A 19,768-nucleotide genomic window follows, 5' to 3' on the forward strand; every position below is an offset into this window, starting at 1 on the left:
ATGATAGTGGGTAGCATTATAATTATCTTTTTATTAATTTTTAGAAAACAGGTGAATATAATGAAACCCCATGTATTATTAACCTAATCTGTGTTAAAGAGAGAGATTTAGTTCAAGTTATATTTATAGGCAGTTTGTTAAAGTAGCAGTGCACATTAGAAGGAACATTAGAGCCCCAATGGTTTTAATATGCCATTCAATAACTTGAACATAGGTTAAAAATGCAGCTTACCCTCCATTAGTATTTTTTTACATTAATTTAATTTTAGGTACGTATACTAATAAATATAGCACTATTATGTTTTTTTCAATCCTTCCCCAGTCCTATCTGACCTGCTGACACTCTACAGCAGGCACTTAATCAGAGAGCAGGCTGGGGCTAGGTGGAGGAGTGATGTCAAGGCTTCCTGAGCCAGTGACCCACCCTCTCCTTGAAAAGTGAAGGCAAGGGTTTATGTAGATCTATAATGGTTTAAAAATGTCTAATGGATGGTATGAACAGAATAGCATGTGGAATAACCTACATGGCACACGAGGGAATATTTTCACATACTTGTTTGTTTTAAAAAAAATGTTATGAGAAAGTAATTTGTCTTGTTTTACTAAGAAGTGTATACAAATGTGTAAGTGATTAGCGCTGAGTTTACTGCTTTATAGATGAGTTTGATTCCTTAACATTGTAAGGGCCCCCGTCTTATACTCGAATTAAATAGGAGTTTTGTGTTGACTTCAGTGAGAACTGGTTTGAACCCTAATAATATCACCTAGCCTAGGTCTTATATAGCTCTTTTCATCAGTAGATCTCAAAACACTTTACAAAGTGAGCCAATATCATATCCCCATTTTATTGTTGGGGAAACTGAGTCACAGAGCAGTGAAGTAACTTACCCCAGGTCACCCAGCAGGCCAGTGGTAGACCTGGGAATAGAACCCAGAGTCCCAGACCAGTGCACTGGTTGCTGGACCACATGATAGATGCTGATATTAGAGTACATTCAAAGGAGGGAGGAGAAATTATGACAATATACAATAGTAATCTGAAAAAGATCTTTGAGGTGTCAGTACTAGATTATCACTTTTGTAATAATGAGGGGATTTTTAAGGTGAGGAGTAATGTGGAGGAAGAGGATGGTAAGAAGGCAGGAAGGAATACATACCAGTGGATGAATCACTTTGGATGATTGAACTTAATCTTGTAGTTTTCTAGATCGGCTATTTAAAAAAAACCCAGAGAAACCCAAATCTGCTAATACAACATACTAGCCCTGTATTTAATAATTATAACACAATGAGTTATAATAACATAATAAGAATACCCAGCTCTAAAGATTATGCATTCTTTTAAAATATTATTTGTTTACAAACTGATCTGATGATGATAGTGGTCTTAAATTATGGAACTATGGAGCAATTTAATCGGTTTCAAATAATCTAACCATGTCCTTTGGCTTTGCCTTAGGCCAAAGACAACAAAATGTACTGCAAGCATATCCGTAGCCATCACAGACTAATTAAAAGCATGTAATTAATTAGGTAAAAATGGCAACCATAAAAATATATTAAGGGTAGGTTAGATTGATGGGACAATGCACCTATTTTAACTCTGTTTCCTGAATAAATTTACTCTATGATTTATAGCATAAAGTCAAGTTGTTTCAGTTTTCTCATTTCCCAGTGTATTTACTTAAAATAAATTCAAGTAAGAGACCTAAAATTAGCCTCAAAAAGATAGATATTTGCACTCCAACTTTCAAAAAATCTCTGACTTTGATGTGATTCAAAATGTCAACACATCTTCATGCCTTCTCGCCCTGTTTTCTTACCCCGTGGAGAAAGGAGATCAATTACCTATGTTTCATGGAAGAAGGGGAGAACTGGGGCAACCTCGGGTCTCCTGGTTTGTTGTTGATTTATAAAGAATCGTTTTCTTGCATAGATTTTTATTTTTAATGAAAAAAATATTAAAATTAAATATTGAAACTTGAGGGAGGCACTGTTTGCTCAGTTATTTTAATTAGTGGTGTACAGAAAGCAGGAACAACCCTTTTTAAAAGAAGAAAATCCCTTTTTACTTCTCATGTGAACTTAATGCCTATGAGAGGCAATGGATTTACAGCCCTGAAGAATTAAAGCCTCTTCTAGCCACAAAACAAGTACAGTAGTATATGTCCTGGACCTGTCTTCATCCACTATGTACATGCCCTGTCAGCAAACTTCCCTGCCACCCTGACCTGGATGGGCAACCTCTCCACAACCATTCAGGCCTTAGAACCTGTGCTGAGCAGAGGTCTTGCAACAGGAAGGCATTTAGGAGTCTCTCGCTGACCAGAGACCACAACTTTCCATGCAGCCGCTCAGGGCAGGCCTACACCACCACTTATGTTGATATAATTTGTCACTCGGGATGTGTGAAAAAGCCACTCCCCTGAGCGATGCAAGTTACAGCAATGTAAGCGCTGTCCTCACCAACATTATGTCACCGGAAGACACTCTCCTGCCGACATAGCTTCCACCTCTCGCGGAGGTGGAGTAATTATGCCGACGGGAGAGCTCTCTCTCGTCGACATAGAGCATCTTTACCAGATGTGGCACAGCTGCATCAGAGCAGCTGAACCGAGGTTTCACTTCTAATGTAGACTAGCCATCAGACTTTGACTTGAGAGAAAATTTTCAGAAGTGCCAATGACACATTTTCAAAAGTGCCTAAGTGACTTTAGGAGCCTCTCTCACATTTGAAATCGGACTCCAGTCCTAAGTCATTGGAACTAGACACTTCAGCTAGTTTGGAGGAAACTGACTATAAATCCCAAGCAGCCATTTCTTAAAGCCTCTCCCCAAAACTACTGTTTCTGGTTAGCAACAGATAGATGAATGCCATGAGATGCTACACAGGACTACTAAGAAACTAATGGGTTCTGCATGTTACAAATGTTTTGGGCAATTAGTGGACTTTTAGTCTCTCAAGACTAGATATCAGGAAACATTATATAGAGAGACCCTCCTGATGAAAGGCCATGATGCAATTCACTGGGGCTAGAGGTCCCCCAGCTGTTGAAATGTTGAGGGATTTTAAAAAAAAACTTTCTTCATTATTGTATTTTTTCCTCATTTTCTGCCCCTCCCCATCCCACAATAAATAGTCATTTCATTAATGGAAGGGCAGAGCATAGGGCTTCTCAATCAGATCCCTTCCTACCTCGCCATTGCAACTGATGATCATATACAGTATGCCATGGTCAGGTGCTACCACTAGTAGCATAGACAGGGATCTGTTCTGCTCCCGCTGTGTGAAGCAAAATACTCACACATATGCTGCCTCTGTCATCGGCAAGGAATTCTGGTCTGTCAGGATTTCAGTTGCATTTCTATTCTCTTGTCATGCTGGCCAGGACAGTGCTTAGCCCAACATGTTCAAAATCAGTTTGCAATCTGATGCCTCTTCTATCTTGTTTTTTGGTGATCTAGGATTAAATTTTTCAGAAGTGACTTCTGGGTGCCTATATTGAAGCACTTCAAATGATCCTAATTTTCAGATAGCAGGCACTGACCATTTTCTTAAAATCAGCCTTTCCAACCTGTCTCTAATTGGGTATCCAGAAACAGAGGCACCCAAAACTGAAAGTCATTTATGAAGATTTAGGCCTTACTGTGTATATTCAGAAAAAAAAAAACTTTTTCAAATAGTTCTGTTTATGAATCAGTTTTTTTCCATTCCCCCACCTCCTATATTTATATTCTTGTTTTTAAAATACTTTTAAAAAAAATCTGATGCTTTTGAGGAACTTTGAAGTGTCACCATGGTAAAAAGTTTATAAATGATTAATAACAGAGATATAGTGCCAGATCCTTACCTGCTCTAAATTTGGCATAGCTTTATTGACTTCAGGATTTAGGATGTGGCCCTAAACTGGTAACCTTAACTATAGAGTTTGTTGCTGTAACAGTTGTAATAAAAGATGTTCCAATGAGCAAGTCAGCTCAGTTGAGATTCATTGTAATACTTTAGACTTACCCATGTATCTGTTGCTGTCCTTTGTTACTTGTAAATGTTATGCTAATTCACTAGTGGATAAGGGTCTGTCTTTTTCTAAATTGCACTGGGGTCTGCCTAATATCAATGTTTAGTACTCTCTCAGCAGATTATAAATTAGATACCTACCGAGGTGCTCTGACCTTTTGCATGAGGTCTAGGGTTAAACTTGTTTCCTATCTTCCAGCTATACTCTTGCAGTTGAGTTGTTCATTGTGCTCAAGAGTGACATTGCTGGGAAATGGCCTCCTCTATTTATGTACAGGACAGGTACTATACTGTACATGCAACTGCAGATGAGATAATACATGCTGCCTCACTAATAACTTCAAGATATTCAGTCTCTATGATGGCTCAGTGCTGGGCCTCTCTGGAATAAAGTGCCAACAGTATGGTTGTTTTATGATGCGAATGTGTGTTAACTGGAGACTGATATGACTTGACTGTCCATTTGAGATTTATCTCACTGAGGACCAGAAGCTAAACTTGAACAAAGACTTGAGCAGTAAAATTCTAATGTTTTCAATTTGTTTAGTTCTTTTACTATTTGGATATGAGCTCACAACACAACACTGCTGCAAAGAAAGACAATTCCACCCTGGGGGTGTATATATAAAGGTATCGCTTGTGAGACAAAGGAAATAATGCATTGGTCAGATAGCACATTACAATGCAATTTTGCGCCCTTCATTATAGAACAGGACATCAGAAAGTTAGAGGGAGAGTTCATGGACAGCTAAAAAAGATTCAGCAACTGAAGAACATGACTTAAAAAGAGAAACGTACTGAACTTTATATATTCAGGGAGGAAAAGTGACTAAGAGGCCTATGAGAATGCTGCAAGAGTGTATGAGAGGAGGGGAAAATTCTTCTCAGTCATTGTGAGTCATATCATAAGGAATAATAGAAAAATGTTAGACAGAGGGATGCCTCCTCCCACCCAAATATTCTATTTTTGTAAAGCACTTTGAGATGTATGGATGAAAAGTGCTATATAAGGGTTAGGTGGCATTATTATATTAGAACTGGCTTTATTTAATATATTTATTAATGTTTGGAGCGAGGGGTAAACAGTGGGTGACATACAATTAACGTAGATATGTCAGGACTAGACGAGAACTCCAGGAAGGAGAACGGGCAGCACAATAAATGAAATTCATTGTTGACAAGTGCCAGGTAATGCATATTGGAAGAAATAATTCGAACTACTCATACACACTACTAGATTCTAAATTAACTATTGTCACTCAGGGAAAAAGGCCAGGGCAACTTAAAAGTGAACCTCTGCTAAATGCACAGTGAGGCAACCCACCCCCCCCGCTAAAATAATGTTAGCATGTATAAGTAATGAGAGAGGAAATAATGTTATGCTTATAAGAAGCACACAGGATCTTTTTTGGGGAAAAGGCAATTCGCCACGTTTATTGAAGATGCAACAATTAGCATATGCATTCACACACACACACACACACACACACACACACACACTGTCCTGCCAGTCGATGTTATAGTTACCAGTCCAGAGTCTGGATCAATCTAGTGGCCAGGTAGGTTGATCCTGGGTAAGTAGGAGCAGGATTCTGTCGGTTGCGACATGATGCTGCGGGGAAGTCTTGGCAGGATGAACCCAAAGTTTCATGGCAAGGCACCCTCTTTATATAGTGATTTTTTTTATTGGGACCAATGAGTTTTGCACCATCATGCTGTAATTAATTGTTGTTTGATGAGTGCTTGTTTTTTTATTTTTATTTTTTAAATTTTTTAATTTTGTTTTTTTTTCTTAATTTTTTTAGGGAGTTACCCCATGCTGGTTTTGATCACAGCTATCTTGTCCCTGTTTTCTTATTTTTAGAGTTGTTAATTTGCCCTTTTTTGACATTTTAACAGGGGCATGTTGTAATCTTCTGGCACCCTTGCGTCTGTCCTCGGTTCCTCCCTAGAGCATTTGGTCCGGTAATGGCCTTTACACTTGTTTTACACACATTCTTCATTCACACACAAAACAGAATTGATTTACACAGAACATTTGAACAGGAACATCAAATTGCAATGCAAGAGAAAAACAATCATTGCGTTCCTTTACTTATTTTAAAATGCTAAACCTACAACAAAGTGGTGACCATAAAAGGTCTATTATTGCCTTGAAATCAGCTCAGACACAGATTCTGGCTGATGCATCACTATGGCCCATTAGTAGTGGCCCATTAGGCCATTCCTTTCTGCTATTCGAAAAGGGTGGCTGGCAGGATATGTTTAAATCATACACCAATACATTTAATACATGCTACATTATTATTCTTTATTTTTTATTCTAATTTATATAAAATACAAACATAAAATCCTACTACTACATGTGTGGTACTACTTTACTTGAGTTCAGTTTACTTGAGCTCTGGTCCATGTCAAAAAGATTTAGTAGGAATAAGAGATTCAGAGGTGGGTGACAAAAATGATTAAGATCTGGATAGCCTTTCATATAAGGAGATATTGATAAAAGGACATGGTAGAGGTATACCACATAATGAGTGAGGAAGTGAGGGTCAACCGGATGCTTCTGTATATCCTTTTCCATAATATAAGAACAAGGGGATGGGGGACAAAACTGAAAGCAACCATTTTAAAATAGAGAAAAGAAAACATTTTACACAAAAACTAATCAACCTGTTGAACTCATTGTCTAACTATACCGAAAGAAGGACAGGAGACATTTAATATGGGTTTAATCAGGCTGCAACTTTATTATTCGATGTCTGTGACTACCTGGCCGATAAAAGTAAATAGTGCAGGTAACCCCCTGTTTATTCCGTAATTACCCCGGGGGGGCTTCCACCATCTCCCCGTCTTTTTCCATCCAGGTCCCTCCAGCAAATCCATTGCTGGCACCTTGCCATCCACACCCCACCCTTGTAGGGGGGTTAAGAATGGGAGGGTTGGCTCCCTGCCATACCAATCATAAGAGTCCCCAGCCGCCCCCCACCCACCCCGTTCGTTCCTTTAACAAACACCTTTTTAAGTCCTTTTCCAAGCCATTTATCTAATCACTGTATAACTTTCCTATGGACATCCACCCTGCAACATATAGCCTATCGTCCTTCATGTCATGCATGAACAAAGCCCTTCCTGAACCAGCTGTGGGGAAGGCAAAAAAATCCCAACTGCACCCAGGCCTTTTTTGCAGCAGTTTTCCTCTTTCACTTCCCCCAGCCATAAAGCACTTTTCCCTTCATTCGGCCAGCCAGCCAAATACCCCCTGCTTAAAGGTGCAGTCATTGCCACAAAGGGCAGAGGTTAGTAGAGGTTAAAAAAAAAAGGATTTCAGTATTTATATGGATAATAGGAACATTGACCACACAATGTTAGACACGATGGTTTTGAGGCATATTTTTGGGCATTAACCAACCACTTACCTAGAAAATTTTAGAAAGGAATTTCTCCAATGGGGACATGTCAGTTTCTTGCATTTCCTTTGGAAGTGACTGGTACTGGTATTATCAGAGACAGAATCCTGGCCAGAATCCTGAACCACAGCTCTGATCTTGCATGCCATTATGTGCATTTTCCTGCAGTCTGCGTTGCATTCATTAGTGCCTCCCATGCAGTGAGATCTTTGCTTCCCCCACTGCCTGATACCCGTGGCACTGTTGTCCTGTTTTTTCTCCTGCTCTGCCTAAGAAGAAGATTTTCAGGGTTCAGAGTAGAAAATCAATTGGAAAGCAGAGAATAGATAACAGCTTCAGAAAATGCCATTGAATGGGCTTAGACACCCTGCTCCACAAAATGACTGCATAGATTTGTAGGTATTGGGGTCTGTATATGTACTAGGTTTGTTATGTGATGGTGGGTATATTATTCAATTGCTAAATATGACTGCACAAGATGATATTCTTCTGTTTGCATTGCTTTTTCTGCAAGTTTGTTAAAATGTGTGTTTGTTCACCAATTTGTCTTTGCTAGGTTTTTACATATCTCCATATCGTGCTTCTGGCTGCTTGCCTTGTTTATGCCACATAACTGGTTCAGTGAATCAGGTCTGTAATAATCTAACTGGCCAATGTGTTTGCCAAGATGCTTCCGTAACTGGACAGAGATGTGACCGCTGCAGAGAACTTTATTTTGGATTTGACTCTGATTCAGGGAGGTAAGTATTTGTTTTGTTTGCTTGTTTTTATAAATACAGTTCATTTCAAATTTCTACTTTATATTTCCTCAGCCAACTAACCTTAAAATCTCTTGTAACAATAAAAAAGGCTGTCTATTCAAAACAGTCTTCCACTGAAATTTATACACATGTCCAGATTTGCATAGGACCCATTCCCACACCCACTGAAGACAATGGAAGTTTTGCCATTGACTTCAGTGAAAGCATATTTAAAACCTTATATGCTATGTCTCATGTTTATAATGGTTTGAGGATTGTCTTATTACCGTTATTCTATATCTGAAATAATCAACTATTAAGGTATTTTTGTGGTATTTGGGAAAAATTACATGCTGTTCTTATCAATAATTAGCACTGGGGGGAAAATTTCTGTGAAAATGAAATTTCACTGGAGAAGGGTAGCAAAAATTTGATGCCCCCATATTTTCTATTAACAGTAACAGAAAACGTAAAATTTGCAGAGAATGGATTCATCTAATGTCAGACTTTTCCATTTCCAAAATCTGTAGTCCTAGAGGAGTGAATTCTCTCTGTCAGCATCCTAATTTTGTAGTACAGGGAAAATTTTGTAACTAAAGTATCCTAGAGCCTTTATGTACACTAAAATAGTGTGAATATACTTCCTTGAATATCTGAGGTACATCAGTAGGTGATGTATTGTTGTTCTGTCTATTGCTCTATCTTTCTCTTGCAGCTTCTTCTCTTGCTTGTCTAATCCCCATAATCTCAATTTCCTTTTTACATGTTGTCCAATAAGATTTTACAGGCACTCATATTATCACATTTTCTTGCAGACCATATGATTGTAAAGTATTTTGCTACGTTTAATATTTATAATTTTTTAAAAATAGACTTAAATGAAAGTGATATGACACCCCCATACCAGTCTTGAGTGAAAAAGGGAATAAATATATGCTGACCCTAGAATGTGAGTGTGTGTCTTCCTAAGAACACTTGACATTGTAGATTTTTTGACTTTAACTTTTATATTATTGTCATCATTAGGCAGGGGATTTTTTTTTAGTGTTGCGGGTCATAGAGATATCTGTTAATGGCAGTCTTGGAATCTGTAAGAAGGGGGATTTTCTGTTTCACTTCTTGTCACTCTGGATGGTAAGGGATAAAAATAAAATAATATTAAGTTTCCTTCTAAATTCATCTTCCTTATTCTTTAGTTTGAAATAGGATTTGACTTTGAGTTCCAAACAGGATATGAAAAGGTTCATAATTTCTGTCTGGTAAGCAACACCTTCCATACACTAGAGATGGGCTCAAACCACCGAATTAATGTCTGAATCTATATCCCAAAGAACTTAGTTTGAGAATGTCTGGATCGTAGAGTTTTGGTTACTGCTATCCTAAAGATAGGTGCTTTCTTATAACATTGGGATTTGAATCCAGACTGAGCTTTAACATTCCACCTCTCTTTTTTTGCTTCCATAAATTGTCAATCAATTATATGTTAGGCAAAAGACAATGTACACTGTTGACTTGCGCCACCAATGGGTAGGCTTCTGTTCTTTTCTCCTCAGGTTCTGATACCACACTCCTCATGGTAATATTTGTGTGCCTTGATCATGTTTGGTAATATCCTCTTGGCTATTTATAATTATACAGTTCTGCTGGTAACAGTGACAGGGTCAGTGTCATAGTCATGGCCAGGAATATGGATTTAATCTCCTGTTGATGCAAGCATTTATCATCTTACTTTATTAGAAATCCATTTAAGATTCTTCTTACTCTTATGCCCACAAGGCCTCCATTTTACCTCACAACAAAGAATTCCAGCATTGGGCTTTTTAGTAATTTACAGTGGAATCCTTGTCCTTTGTGCAGGGGTAGGGGAACTAGGAGGGCTAGCACCCTTGTAATGGAAATATTGTGGGGGCTCCACCTCTGTGTAAATTCCTGCATGCCCCAGGGGGGATGGGTGGGGCAAGGAGTGGGACCTAGTGGAGCTGGAATGGTCTGGGAGCAGGTCGGAAACCCAGGGACCTCTTTCCAAACCGAGCTGGTTGGTTCCCCCTACGCCCGAGTCTCAATACTTCCCTTCACTTCCCCTCCTATTACTTCACACACACTTCTTCACAGGGAGCATCTCCCTGTCCCCCATATGTAGAGTCAAAGTAACCAGGTTTTATATGGGGAACGCAGAGAAAGGGAAGTACAGAATTCTCCCATACCAAGCTTAGATCCAGGCAACAGAACAGCTACAGAAAATTTGTGTCTGCTGCTGTGCACCCAGCTACACCTGAGGCCAGTAGACCAAAAGAGTTTGTGGACCTATCAGCTATGCGTCAATATACTCCCCGGGACTCCCATAATCCCTGAATAGGCCTATGGAGAGAGCCGGCATAGTGCTTGGCTTTGTAGTGCCTGGAAGATCTGGATCCTCCTATGTAGTAGATCCATGATGGTTCCACTGTATGTTGGGCAATGTTCCTCCTCCTCTTCAGAAAGATTTCTCTGTTAAAAGTGATCATCTGTAGCCGTATTTGCCTATTTCTTTTCATTCAGTTTTTGCAAATTTTAAGACTTCTTTTAAAAAGGAGAGATTTACCATTTTTTGCAAATTCCACACTGATTTAAGCATTCTCTGTCCCTTTCTAGCAATTTTGGGATTACAAAACCAATCAAGCAAAGAATACTAGCCGCCCATAATCTAAACGTCAGAGCTGTGTTGATTTCTGTTGCTATTCTGTGATATTCAGAGACAGAGTCATGAGGCCTTAAAATTCCACCAACCCTGCAGGAACATGGAGTATTATTCAATGGAATTCAGCTTGCAAAGTCAAAAATTCCCTGCAGGATGGGAGGAATTTTAGGCTCCAGGATTTTACAGTGATCAAACAGAACCCCTAATGGTCATGAACATTGGTAGAGATTAGATAAGCTTTACTTCTGTATTGTTTACTATAATGAACTGGTCAGTGAACATTACAAATTGTTTATCTATATATATCTCTTGACAGATTACTGTTTATGAAATCCACTTAGCAAGTGAGGTTTTCCCATAAGGATGAAAAATTAAGATTTTAAACAGATTGCTGGAGAGGTTCTAACTGCACCTAGAGAGTCAATGTAATAAAGGTTTCTCTATATTAATATTACAAAAACCATTTATCTTTGCAAAATCAATATTGCAATTCATCTTGGCTTGGTATTTCTCTTTCCATGTTTTAAGTCTTTTTTCTTTGATTATGTGTAATTCTGTTTTAATAAATGTGAAATATGTTTGATTTAAAATGTCTTGGGAAGGTAGCGTTTACAAAAATAACATAAGCTTCTAATTTATTTTATTAACAGTCCTCAAGAATGTTGAAAATATTGCTTGTATGGCTAGAAAGTTTCAAGGAATGTTTGTTTATTTACCATAAAAGTCCTTAGTGGCATAAAAATATTGACTTCACAAATGTACGGTAAACTTTTAAAATAATAAGATGTATTGATTTAACTATTTAGGATACTAATGAAGACTGTGATCCTGGAAACACATGTGAGTAGTCCCACTGAAGGGACTACAATCCACTGAGGATTGTAGGACAACTCATACATTAGTGTTTGCAGGATTGGGGCCTATGTTAATAAAGATGGAGACAGATATTTCTATATGTTGGCAAGAAGACAAAATAAGTACTTCAAGCAAAAAACAAGCCCCCCCCCCACCTCCCAGACAACTGTAAGGCACTGTAAATGTACTGTATCTAAAACTAATTTGATTGTTTCATGAGTGAATGATAATGAAAACTGAAATACTCAGGGGACCTTTATTCATGAGAGGTCCAGTAATATACAGTAGTCCTAAGAGAAATCTCTCATTATTTATGTACTGAGACACTTGCATTAAAACTCCCCAGAAACTATACACACTAAATAGCAGCATGTAATGAAGTTATGAAATAATAAAATAGAATTATTTGCCTATCAATATACTATCTTCTTTTTTATCTCTAACTAAACCATTTTTTTCAGTCATGACATTTAAATGGTGTAAACAAAACCTCTGTTTGAAAGGGGATTTGGATGTACTGTCTACAGATGTAGACTTAATACAGTTGTTGAAAAAATTGCCCTTCTCTCCTGACTATAAAGAAAGAGCAAACTACAGTATAGTGGCTTCCAGGAGAGAATGTATTTTATTTATTCCCAAAGGGATATTAGTCCATAAAACAAATTTGCAGCTTATTTTGCAGCTTTAGCTTTTATCAGCCTTTTTAAGGGTGTTGAATGATTACTCAGGAGATCACACAGCAAGTTGCAGAGGAGTAAAAGAACTCTAATAAACAGAGCTCTGTGATGGGCAAAAAATGTATGTGACTAGTTCTCTTAAAGTTGTTTAAAAATCTGTCACATTTAATGTCTATTTCACTGATTATTGACCTGGATCTTAGTACTCCAATGTGAAAAAAGTTGTTTTTTTTCCCTTTGCTTTTATCATCCTAAAGTGTAGATGAACTCAGCATTATTTGACCTACAGGTGTGTCTGAGAGAGGGAATAAAGAAAGTGAAGTGGAAATACAGGGCAGAATCTTGAATATGATGCATTCAATTTATATTGCACCACCAGTGAGATCTGGCCACAGAGCCAGTGTAACCAGTCACAAGAGGATCAGCTTAAGTGTAGGAACCCTTCCCAGGCTAGCATAGGTGTCCAACCAGAACAAAGGAAACATAACTGAATCTTCCATATATCCTTCAAGTCCCTGACTGTTGTTTAATTGTCCTCTTGTGACTGTTGGCACCTGGTGTAATTTAGAGCTGCCTTCAGGCTGCTCTCATTTATACCAGAGATCAGGACCATTGCACAGCCAGCTCAGGATTAGGTGAGTGCAAACTAAGTTTCACAATACTTTTGTGGCTCCCCTTCCTGATTTGTACTGTATGGTAATGAATTACAGCCAGGGATTTGGCCCATGGTTTTTTAAATATTTGTTCCATCCATTGAGGTACAAATGTGAGATTTGAAAATTAGAGCAGAAAAGTTAATTGTGGTTTATTTGCTATTATTAAACTCTACGCTGAGGTGGGTGGCATGACTCAGAGAATTGGCAATGGGTTGTAGATTGTTCGCTCAAAGGCAAACCATTGTCTGTTACATGGATAAGGGCATTTTGAGAATCACACACCTTATATTTTTAGCTGAATTTGTAGTGATGATATAATTCAGTGCCACTGGGGAAAAATATATATCAATTACAAAAACCTTGTTTAGCGGGGTTTTCAAATGTATACTGTGGAGAGGAGCAAATTCCATTTTTAACTGTGATCCATGAGCCAGCATACAGATTTAAGATCAAATATCTCAATCCACTGAGGATATTTCACTGATGCCAATGAGAGGTTTGCACAAAGGATGAAGGTTAGTATGTGGACCTTTGTATAGTAGTTAAACGTTTAACTATTATCATTTATTTAAGTACCTTATTGTCATTTTCAGTATCACATAGTAGGGACAATGTGCTCCCCATTATGACCAGTGGCATTTCTGACCTTTCTTTTTCTACTCTATCCTCCTTTCTGTTTTTCTGCTTCTTCCCAGTCTTTGGATCTTTCCTCTTTTATTTGTTCTGCATTTGCATCCCTATCTATTGCCTCTGTGGGCAAGAAACATTTTTCTTTGACGAAAGCTTAGATTGTTCAGGATCTGAATATATCCTGAAGATCTCTCTCACACATAAAGCAGGCCAAATAAATATATTGACTTCCGTTGCACTATTTTTGTGAGTAAGGAATATTTTGTGTGAATAAGGGTTATATAATTGGACCAATAATAGGTTTATTAATCAATACTGTTATGCGCTCTGTGTATGGATCAATTCTATATTAACATGTTTTTAAATCTAAACCATTTTCTTTATCGAACTTAGCATAAATTTCATCTAGTGTTCAGATTTCAAATGCTTATTTTGAGTATTTATTAAAACTGTATGAAATAGATAACTTGCAAATTTTTAAGCTGCATTTTATTTTTTTAAATAAATCCAAGTATTAACATTTTTTACTGCACCTTTGTCCACTAAGCTGTTTAATTATAATTCTGAATTATGTAAGACAAAAGAAGCCACTAACTAAAACCCTACTGCATCTAACTGAAGTGTTAATGTGCTTTGATTACTTTCTTGGTTTGTTTTTGCTTATAGATGTCAGCTTTGTAATTGTCATCCTTCAGGAGTCATTAATGGGACTTGTCATCCTGTTACTGGACAATGTGTTTGTAAACAATTTGTAACTGGCTTGAAATGTGACAACTGTGTTCCCAATGCAAGTAATTTGGATGTCCACAACCTATTTGGCTGCAGTAAAAGTAAGTGGATGTTGGTCTTAAAAGCATGTCTTTCAAATTAATGGCTTTTAGTGTTAAATTAGTTCTGTAATACTAAAAGTGGGGTTTTTTCCCCATATTTCAAGATCCTATTTTTCTTCTTCTTTATAGCTATCTTAGGATATCCTTCTGGAAATATTTAGTTAGAGTACTTCATAGAGCTTTGTACCACACACAGAGCTTGAACTCAAGTGGCTGAGCCCCCATTGGCTTCAGGATCAGGCTCATAGTGAAACTTAGCTTGCCACCTCCTGGGGCCTTCATCCATCACTGTGGGAGATAATGTAAAACATCATGAAAGGTCATCATAAACTGACTTGTGTAGAGTGGGCTAATGCTATGTTGACAATTGAGTGAGACATTGAAAAGAAACACATTGCTACTGAGCACCTGCGCTGCGGCAACTGCAGTGAGTCTGAAGTACAGGGATGGCAAGGCATCAGCTTTTATATGATTCCCAATTAGTCAAAATGATACTTTAAAATTTTGTTTTTCAGTGGCTTATCTCTATGCTGGCATACATTGGGTGCTTGGCTATAGTAACAATTGCATTATTGATACCAATGGTCAAGCTGTACCACTGGGAAATTTTAAGAAGAAGGTCTAGTGTAGAAAAGGATTCAAATTTTCAAAAACTCCTAAGTGATTTAGGCTCTTAAAACACTTTTGAAAATGGGGACTTAGATGCCTCACATGGCTATGTGTTTTGGGACATTGCTTCTGCAACATATCTGTTTATCTAGTTTATCTAGGCATTTACATCATGTTCAACACCCCATTGTACCTGTGTGATAGATTTTGTGTGTGTATGCACACATGCTAAGGGCGGCACTCACAATCACACAAAACTTTCACTTTGTTCGTAAAAAGAAAAGGAGTACTTGTGGCACCTTAGAGACTAACAAATTTATTAGAGCATAAGCTTTCGTGAGCTACAGCTCACTTCATCGGATGCATTTGGTGGAAAAAACAGAGGAGAGATTTATATACACACACAGAGAACATGAAACAATGGGTTTATCATACACACTGTAAGGAGAGTGATCACTTAAGATGAGCCATCACCAGCAGCGGGGGGCGGGGGGGAGGAAAACTTTTCATGGTGACAAGCAAGGTAGGCTAATTCCAGCAGTTAACAAGAATATCAGAGGAACAGTGGGGGGTGGGGTGGGAGGGAGAAATACCATGGGGAAATAGTTTTACTTTGTGTAATGACTCATCCATTCCCAGTCTCTATTCAAGCCTAAGTTAATTGTATCCAGTTTGCAAATTAATTCCAATTCAGCAGTCTCTCGCTGGAGTCTGTTTTTGAAGCTTTTTTGTTGAAGTATAGCCACTCTTAGGTCTGTGATCGAGTGACCAGAGAGATTGAAGTGTTCTCCAACTGATTTTTGAATGTTATAATTCTTGACGTCTGATTTGTGTCCATTCATTCTTTTACGTAGAGACTGTCCAGTTTGGCCAATGTACATGGCAGAGGGGCATTGCTGGCACATGATGGCATATATCACATTGGTAGATGCGCAGGTGAACGAGCCTCTGATAGTGTGGCTGATGTGATTAGGCCCTATGACGGTATCCCCTGAATAGATATGTGGACAGAGTTGGCAACGGGCTTTGTTGCAAGGATAGGTTCCTGGGTTAGTGGTTCTGTTGTGTGGTGTGTGGTTGCTGGTCAGTATTTGCTTCAGATTGGGGGGCTGTCTGTAAGCAAGGACTGGTCTGTCTCCCAAGATCTGTGAGAGTGATGGCTCGTCCTTCAGGATAGGTTGTAGATCCTTGATGATGCGTTGGAGAGGTTTTAGTTGGGGGCTGAAGGTGATGGCTAGTGGCGTTCTGTTGTTTTCTTTGTTGGGCCTGTCCTGTAGTAGGTGACTTCTGGGTAATCTTCTGGCTCTGTCAATCTATTTCTTCACTTCAGCAGGTGGGTACTGTAGTTGTAGGAATGCATGATAGAGATCTTGTAGGTGTTTGTCTCTGTCTGAGGGGTTGGAGCAAATGTGGTTATATCGTAGCGCTTGGCTGTAGACAATGGATCGAGTGGTATGATCTGGATGAAAGCTAGAGGCATGTAGGTAGGAATAGGGGTCAGTAGGTTTCCGATATAGGGTGGTGTTTATGTGACCATCGCTTATTAGCACCGTAGTGTCCAGGAAGTGGATCTCTTGTGTGGACTGGTCCAGGCTGAGGTTGATGGTGGGATGGAAATTTTTGAAATCATGGTGGAATTCCTCAAGGGCTTCTTTTCCATGGGTCCAGATGATGAAGATGTCATCAGTGTAGCGCAAGTAGAGTAGGGGCATTGGGGACGAGAGCTGAGGAAGCGTTGTTCTAAGTCAGCCATAAAAATGTTGGCATACTGTGGGGCCATGCGGGTACCCATCGCAGTGCCGCTGATTTGAAGGTATACATTGTCACCAAATGTGAAATAGTTATGGGTCAGGACAAAGTCACAAAGTTCAGCCACCAGGTTAGCCGTGACAGTATTGGGGATACTGTTCCTGACGGCTTGTAGTCCATCTTTGTGTGGAATGTCGGTGTAGAGGGCTTCTACATCCATAGTGGCTAGGATGGTGTTTTTAGGAAGATCACCAATGGACTGTAGTTTCCTCAGGAAGTCAGTGGTGTCTCGAAGATAGCTGGGAGTGCTGGTAACGGAGGGCCTGAGGAGAGAGTCTACATAGCCAGACAATCCTGCTGTCAGGGTGCCAATGCCTGAGATGATGGGGCGTCCAGGATTTCCAGGTTTATGGATCTTGGTTAGCAGATAGAATACCCCAGGTCGGGACTCCAGGGGTGTGTCTGTGCGGATTTGTTCTTGTGCTTTTTCAGGGAGTTTCTTGAGCAAATGCTGTAGTTTCTTTTGGTAACTCTCAGTGGGATCAGAGGGTAATGGCTTGTAGAAAGTGGTGTTGGAGAGCTGCCTAGTAGCCTCTTGTTCATACTTCGACCTATTCATGATGACGACAGCACCTCCTTTGTCAGCCTTTTTGATTATGATGTCAGAGTTGTTTCTGAGGCTGTGGATGGCACTGTGTTCTGCATGGCTGAGGTTATGGGGTAAGCGATGCTGCTTTTCCACAATTTCAGCTCGTGCACGTCGGCGGAAGCAGTCTATGTAGAAATCCAGGCTGCTGTTTCGACCTTCAGGAGGAGTCCACCCAGAATCCCAGAATCACATCAGCCACACTATCAGAGGCTCTTTCACCTGCGCATCTACCAATGTGATATATGCCATCATGTGCCAGCAATGCCCCTCTGCCATGTACATTGGCCAAACTGGACAGTCTCTACGTAAAAGAATGAATGGACACAAATCAGACGTCAAGAATTATAACATTCAAAAACCAGTTGGAGAGCACTTCAATCTCTCTGGTCACTCGATCACAGACCTAAGAGTGGCTATACTTCAACAAAAAAGCTTCAAAAACAGACTCCAACGAGAGACTGCTGAATTGGAATTAATTTGCAAACTGGATACAATTAACTTAGGCTTGAATAGAGACTGGGAATGGATGAGTCATTACACAAAGTAAAACTATTTCCCCATGGTATTTCTCCCTCCCACCCCACCCCCCACTGTTCCTCTGATATTCTTGTTAACTGCTGGAATTAGCCTACCTTGCTTGTCACCATGAAAGGTTTTCCTCCTTTCCCCCCCCCTGCTGCTGGTGATGGCTTATCTTAAGTGATCACTCTCCTTACAGTGTGTATGATAAACCCATTGTTTCATGTTCTCTGTGTGTGTATATAAATCTCTCCTTTGTTTTTTCCACCAAATGCATCTGATGAAGTGAGCTGTAGCTCACGAAAACTTATGCTCTAATAAATTTGTTAGTCTCTAAGGTGCCACAAGTACTCCTTTTCTTTTTGCGAATACACACTAACACGGCTGCTACTCTGAAACTTTGTTTGTAGTTTGTGTTTGGGTCCTATATCAAGTTAAGTTTAAACAGTACATCATTGAAGAACATATACAGTACTATAAATAGGCCTGAACTGGAAAGATGTATTTATTTCCAGACATGAATTTCTCAAATTTGAAAGTATTCAGATTCAGGGTTTTGGTTTAGACCCATCTCTAGAACACATAATTCTTCTCCATTGTCCTGATAGTTTGATTTGGTTTTGGAATTTCACTTTTAAGTGTATAGTGCTTCATTTGAATTTATAATAATAATAATAATAATACTTAGCATTTTTATGGTGCTTTTCATCTTTAACTGATCAGCTAATTTATATCATGGTATACATTTTATAAAGGTCAATGGCAATTCTGCTATAAAATTTTAAATGACTAGATTAATATAGATTTCAATTAGAAAACATGGGAAAACTTGTACAGCATTCTGAATAGTAACTGGTGTCTTTTTCTGGACATAAATTATGTAGGAGTTGTAATCTTCTCCTTTCAGGTATTCTTGCCAGTAGTTTCTAAATGTTGTCACCAGTTTTGCGGCTTTGCCCCTCTAATGCCTAGCTTTGTAAATGCTATTCTATATCTGCTCAGTCTTGTGCAAATCTAGGGATCTGTGGCAAGACAATGAATTCACACTCATTAATCAGAACCATATAAAAATGATGTGTCCAGATGTTCAGTACTTCCAGTGCGATGAATGTACCAAAATGGAAATTCTGTGTTTTAAGTGGTACATCATTTGTGATTATGCCTCATTGTAATTTAGCATTTTACTGACAGCTATCATATTAGTAAGTGCACCACCCACATAAATCTGTGTTAGCAGAAACAAATGTAAGGCACTACCAGTGTCCAAATAACATTCTACTGGAGGGAGACTTATTTTATATTTTTGGGCCTAAAGTATGCCAGATGCTTCATTCTCTCCCCCCGCCCCAAGTCAAATGAAACCAACCAATGAACAACAGAAAGGCATGTTCCTCCCCCAAAAAGCTTATAGTCTAACTATAACACTGGCTACAACAAATAAGAGTAACACACCAGAGCAAGAGAGAATCCAAGTTAACCTAATAAATTCATGTGATTACTCAGTTGGACGGTGCATGTCTTGATAGGTTAACAATATAGCTACGCTGTGGGGGAAACTTTCAAAGGTGCCTAAACGATTTGGGAGTGCAAGTCCTTCTGACTTTCAGTTGGACTCCTGCTCCTAAACTCTTTAGGTGCTCTTGACAATCTCTCCCTCTAATCCTTGTTGGATCTAAAAGCTAGAATAGTGCCAAAGCAGGATACCCCTTCTAAGAAAAAGACGTGGATTTTTATAATTTCCACACATCC

General features: G+C 38.9%; 1 protein-coding gene across 1 annotated transcript in view; it reads left to right on the forward strand.

The window, feature by feature from the left end:
- USH2A (usherin) overlaps positions 1-19,768 on the forward strand; it is a 590,403-nt gene that overhangs the window by 100,866 nt on the left and 469,769 nt on the right. Inside the window, 2 exon segments of the mRNA XM_038396580.2 lie at positions 7,985-8,168; positions 14,330-14,493. Of these exon segments, the coding sequence (XP_038252508.1) occupies positions 7,985-8,168; positions 14,330-14,493 (348 nt within the window).

The sequence above is a fragment of the Dermochelys coriacea genome, chromosome 3 (genome assembly GCF_009764565.3).
Source record: "Dermochelys coriacea isolate rDerCor1 chromosome 3, rDerCor1.pri.v4, whole genome shotgun sequence".
Taxonomy (NCBI): Eukaryota; Metazoa; Chordata; order Testudines; family Dermochelyidae; genus Dermochelys; species Dermochelys coriacea.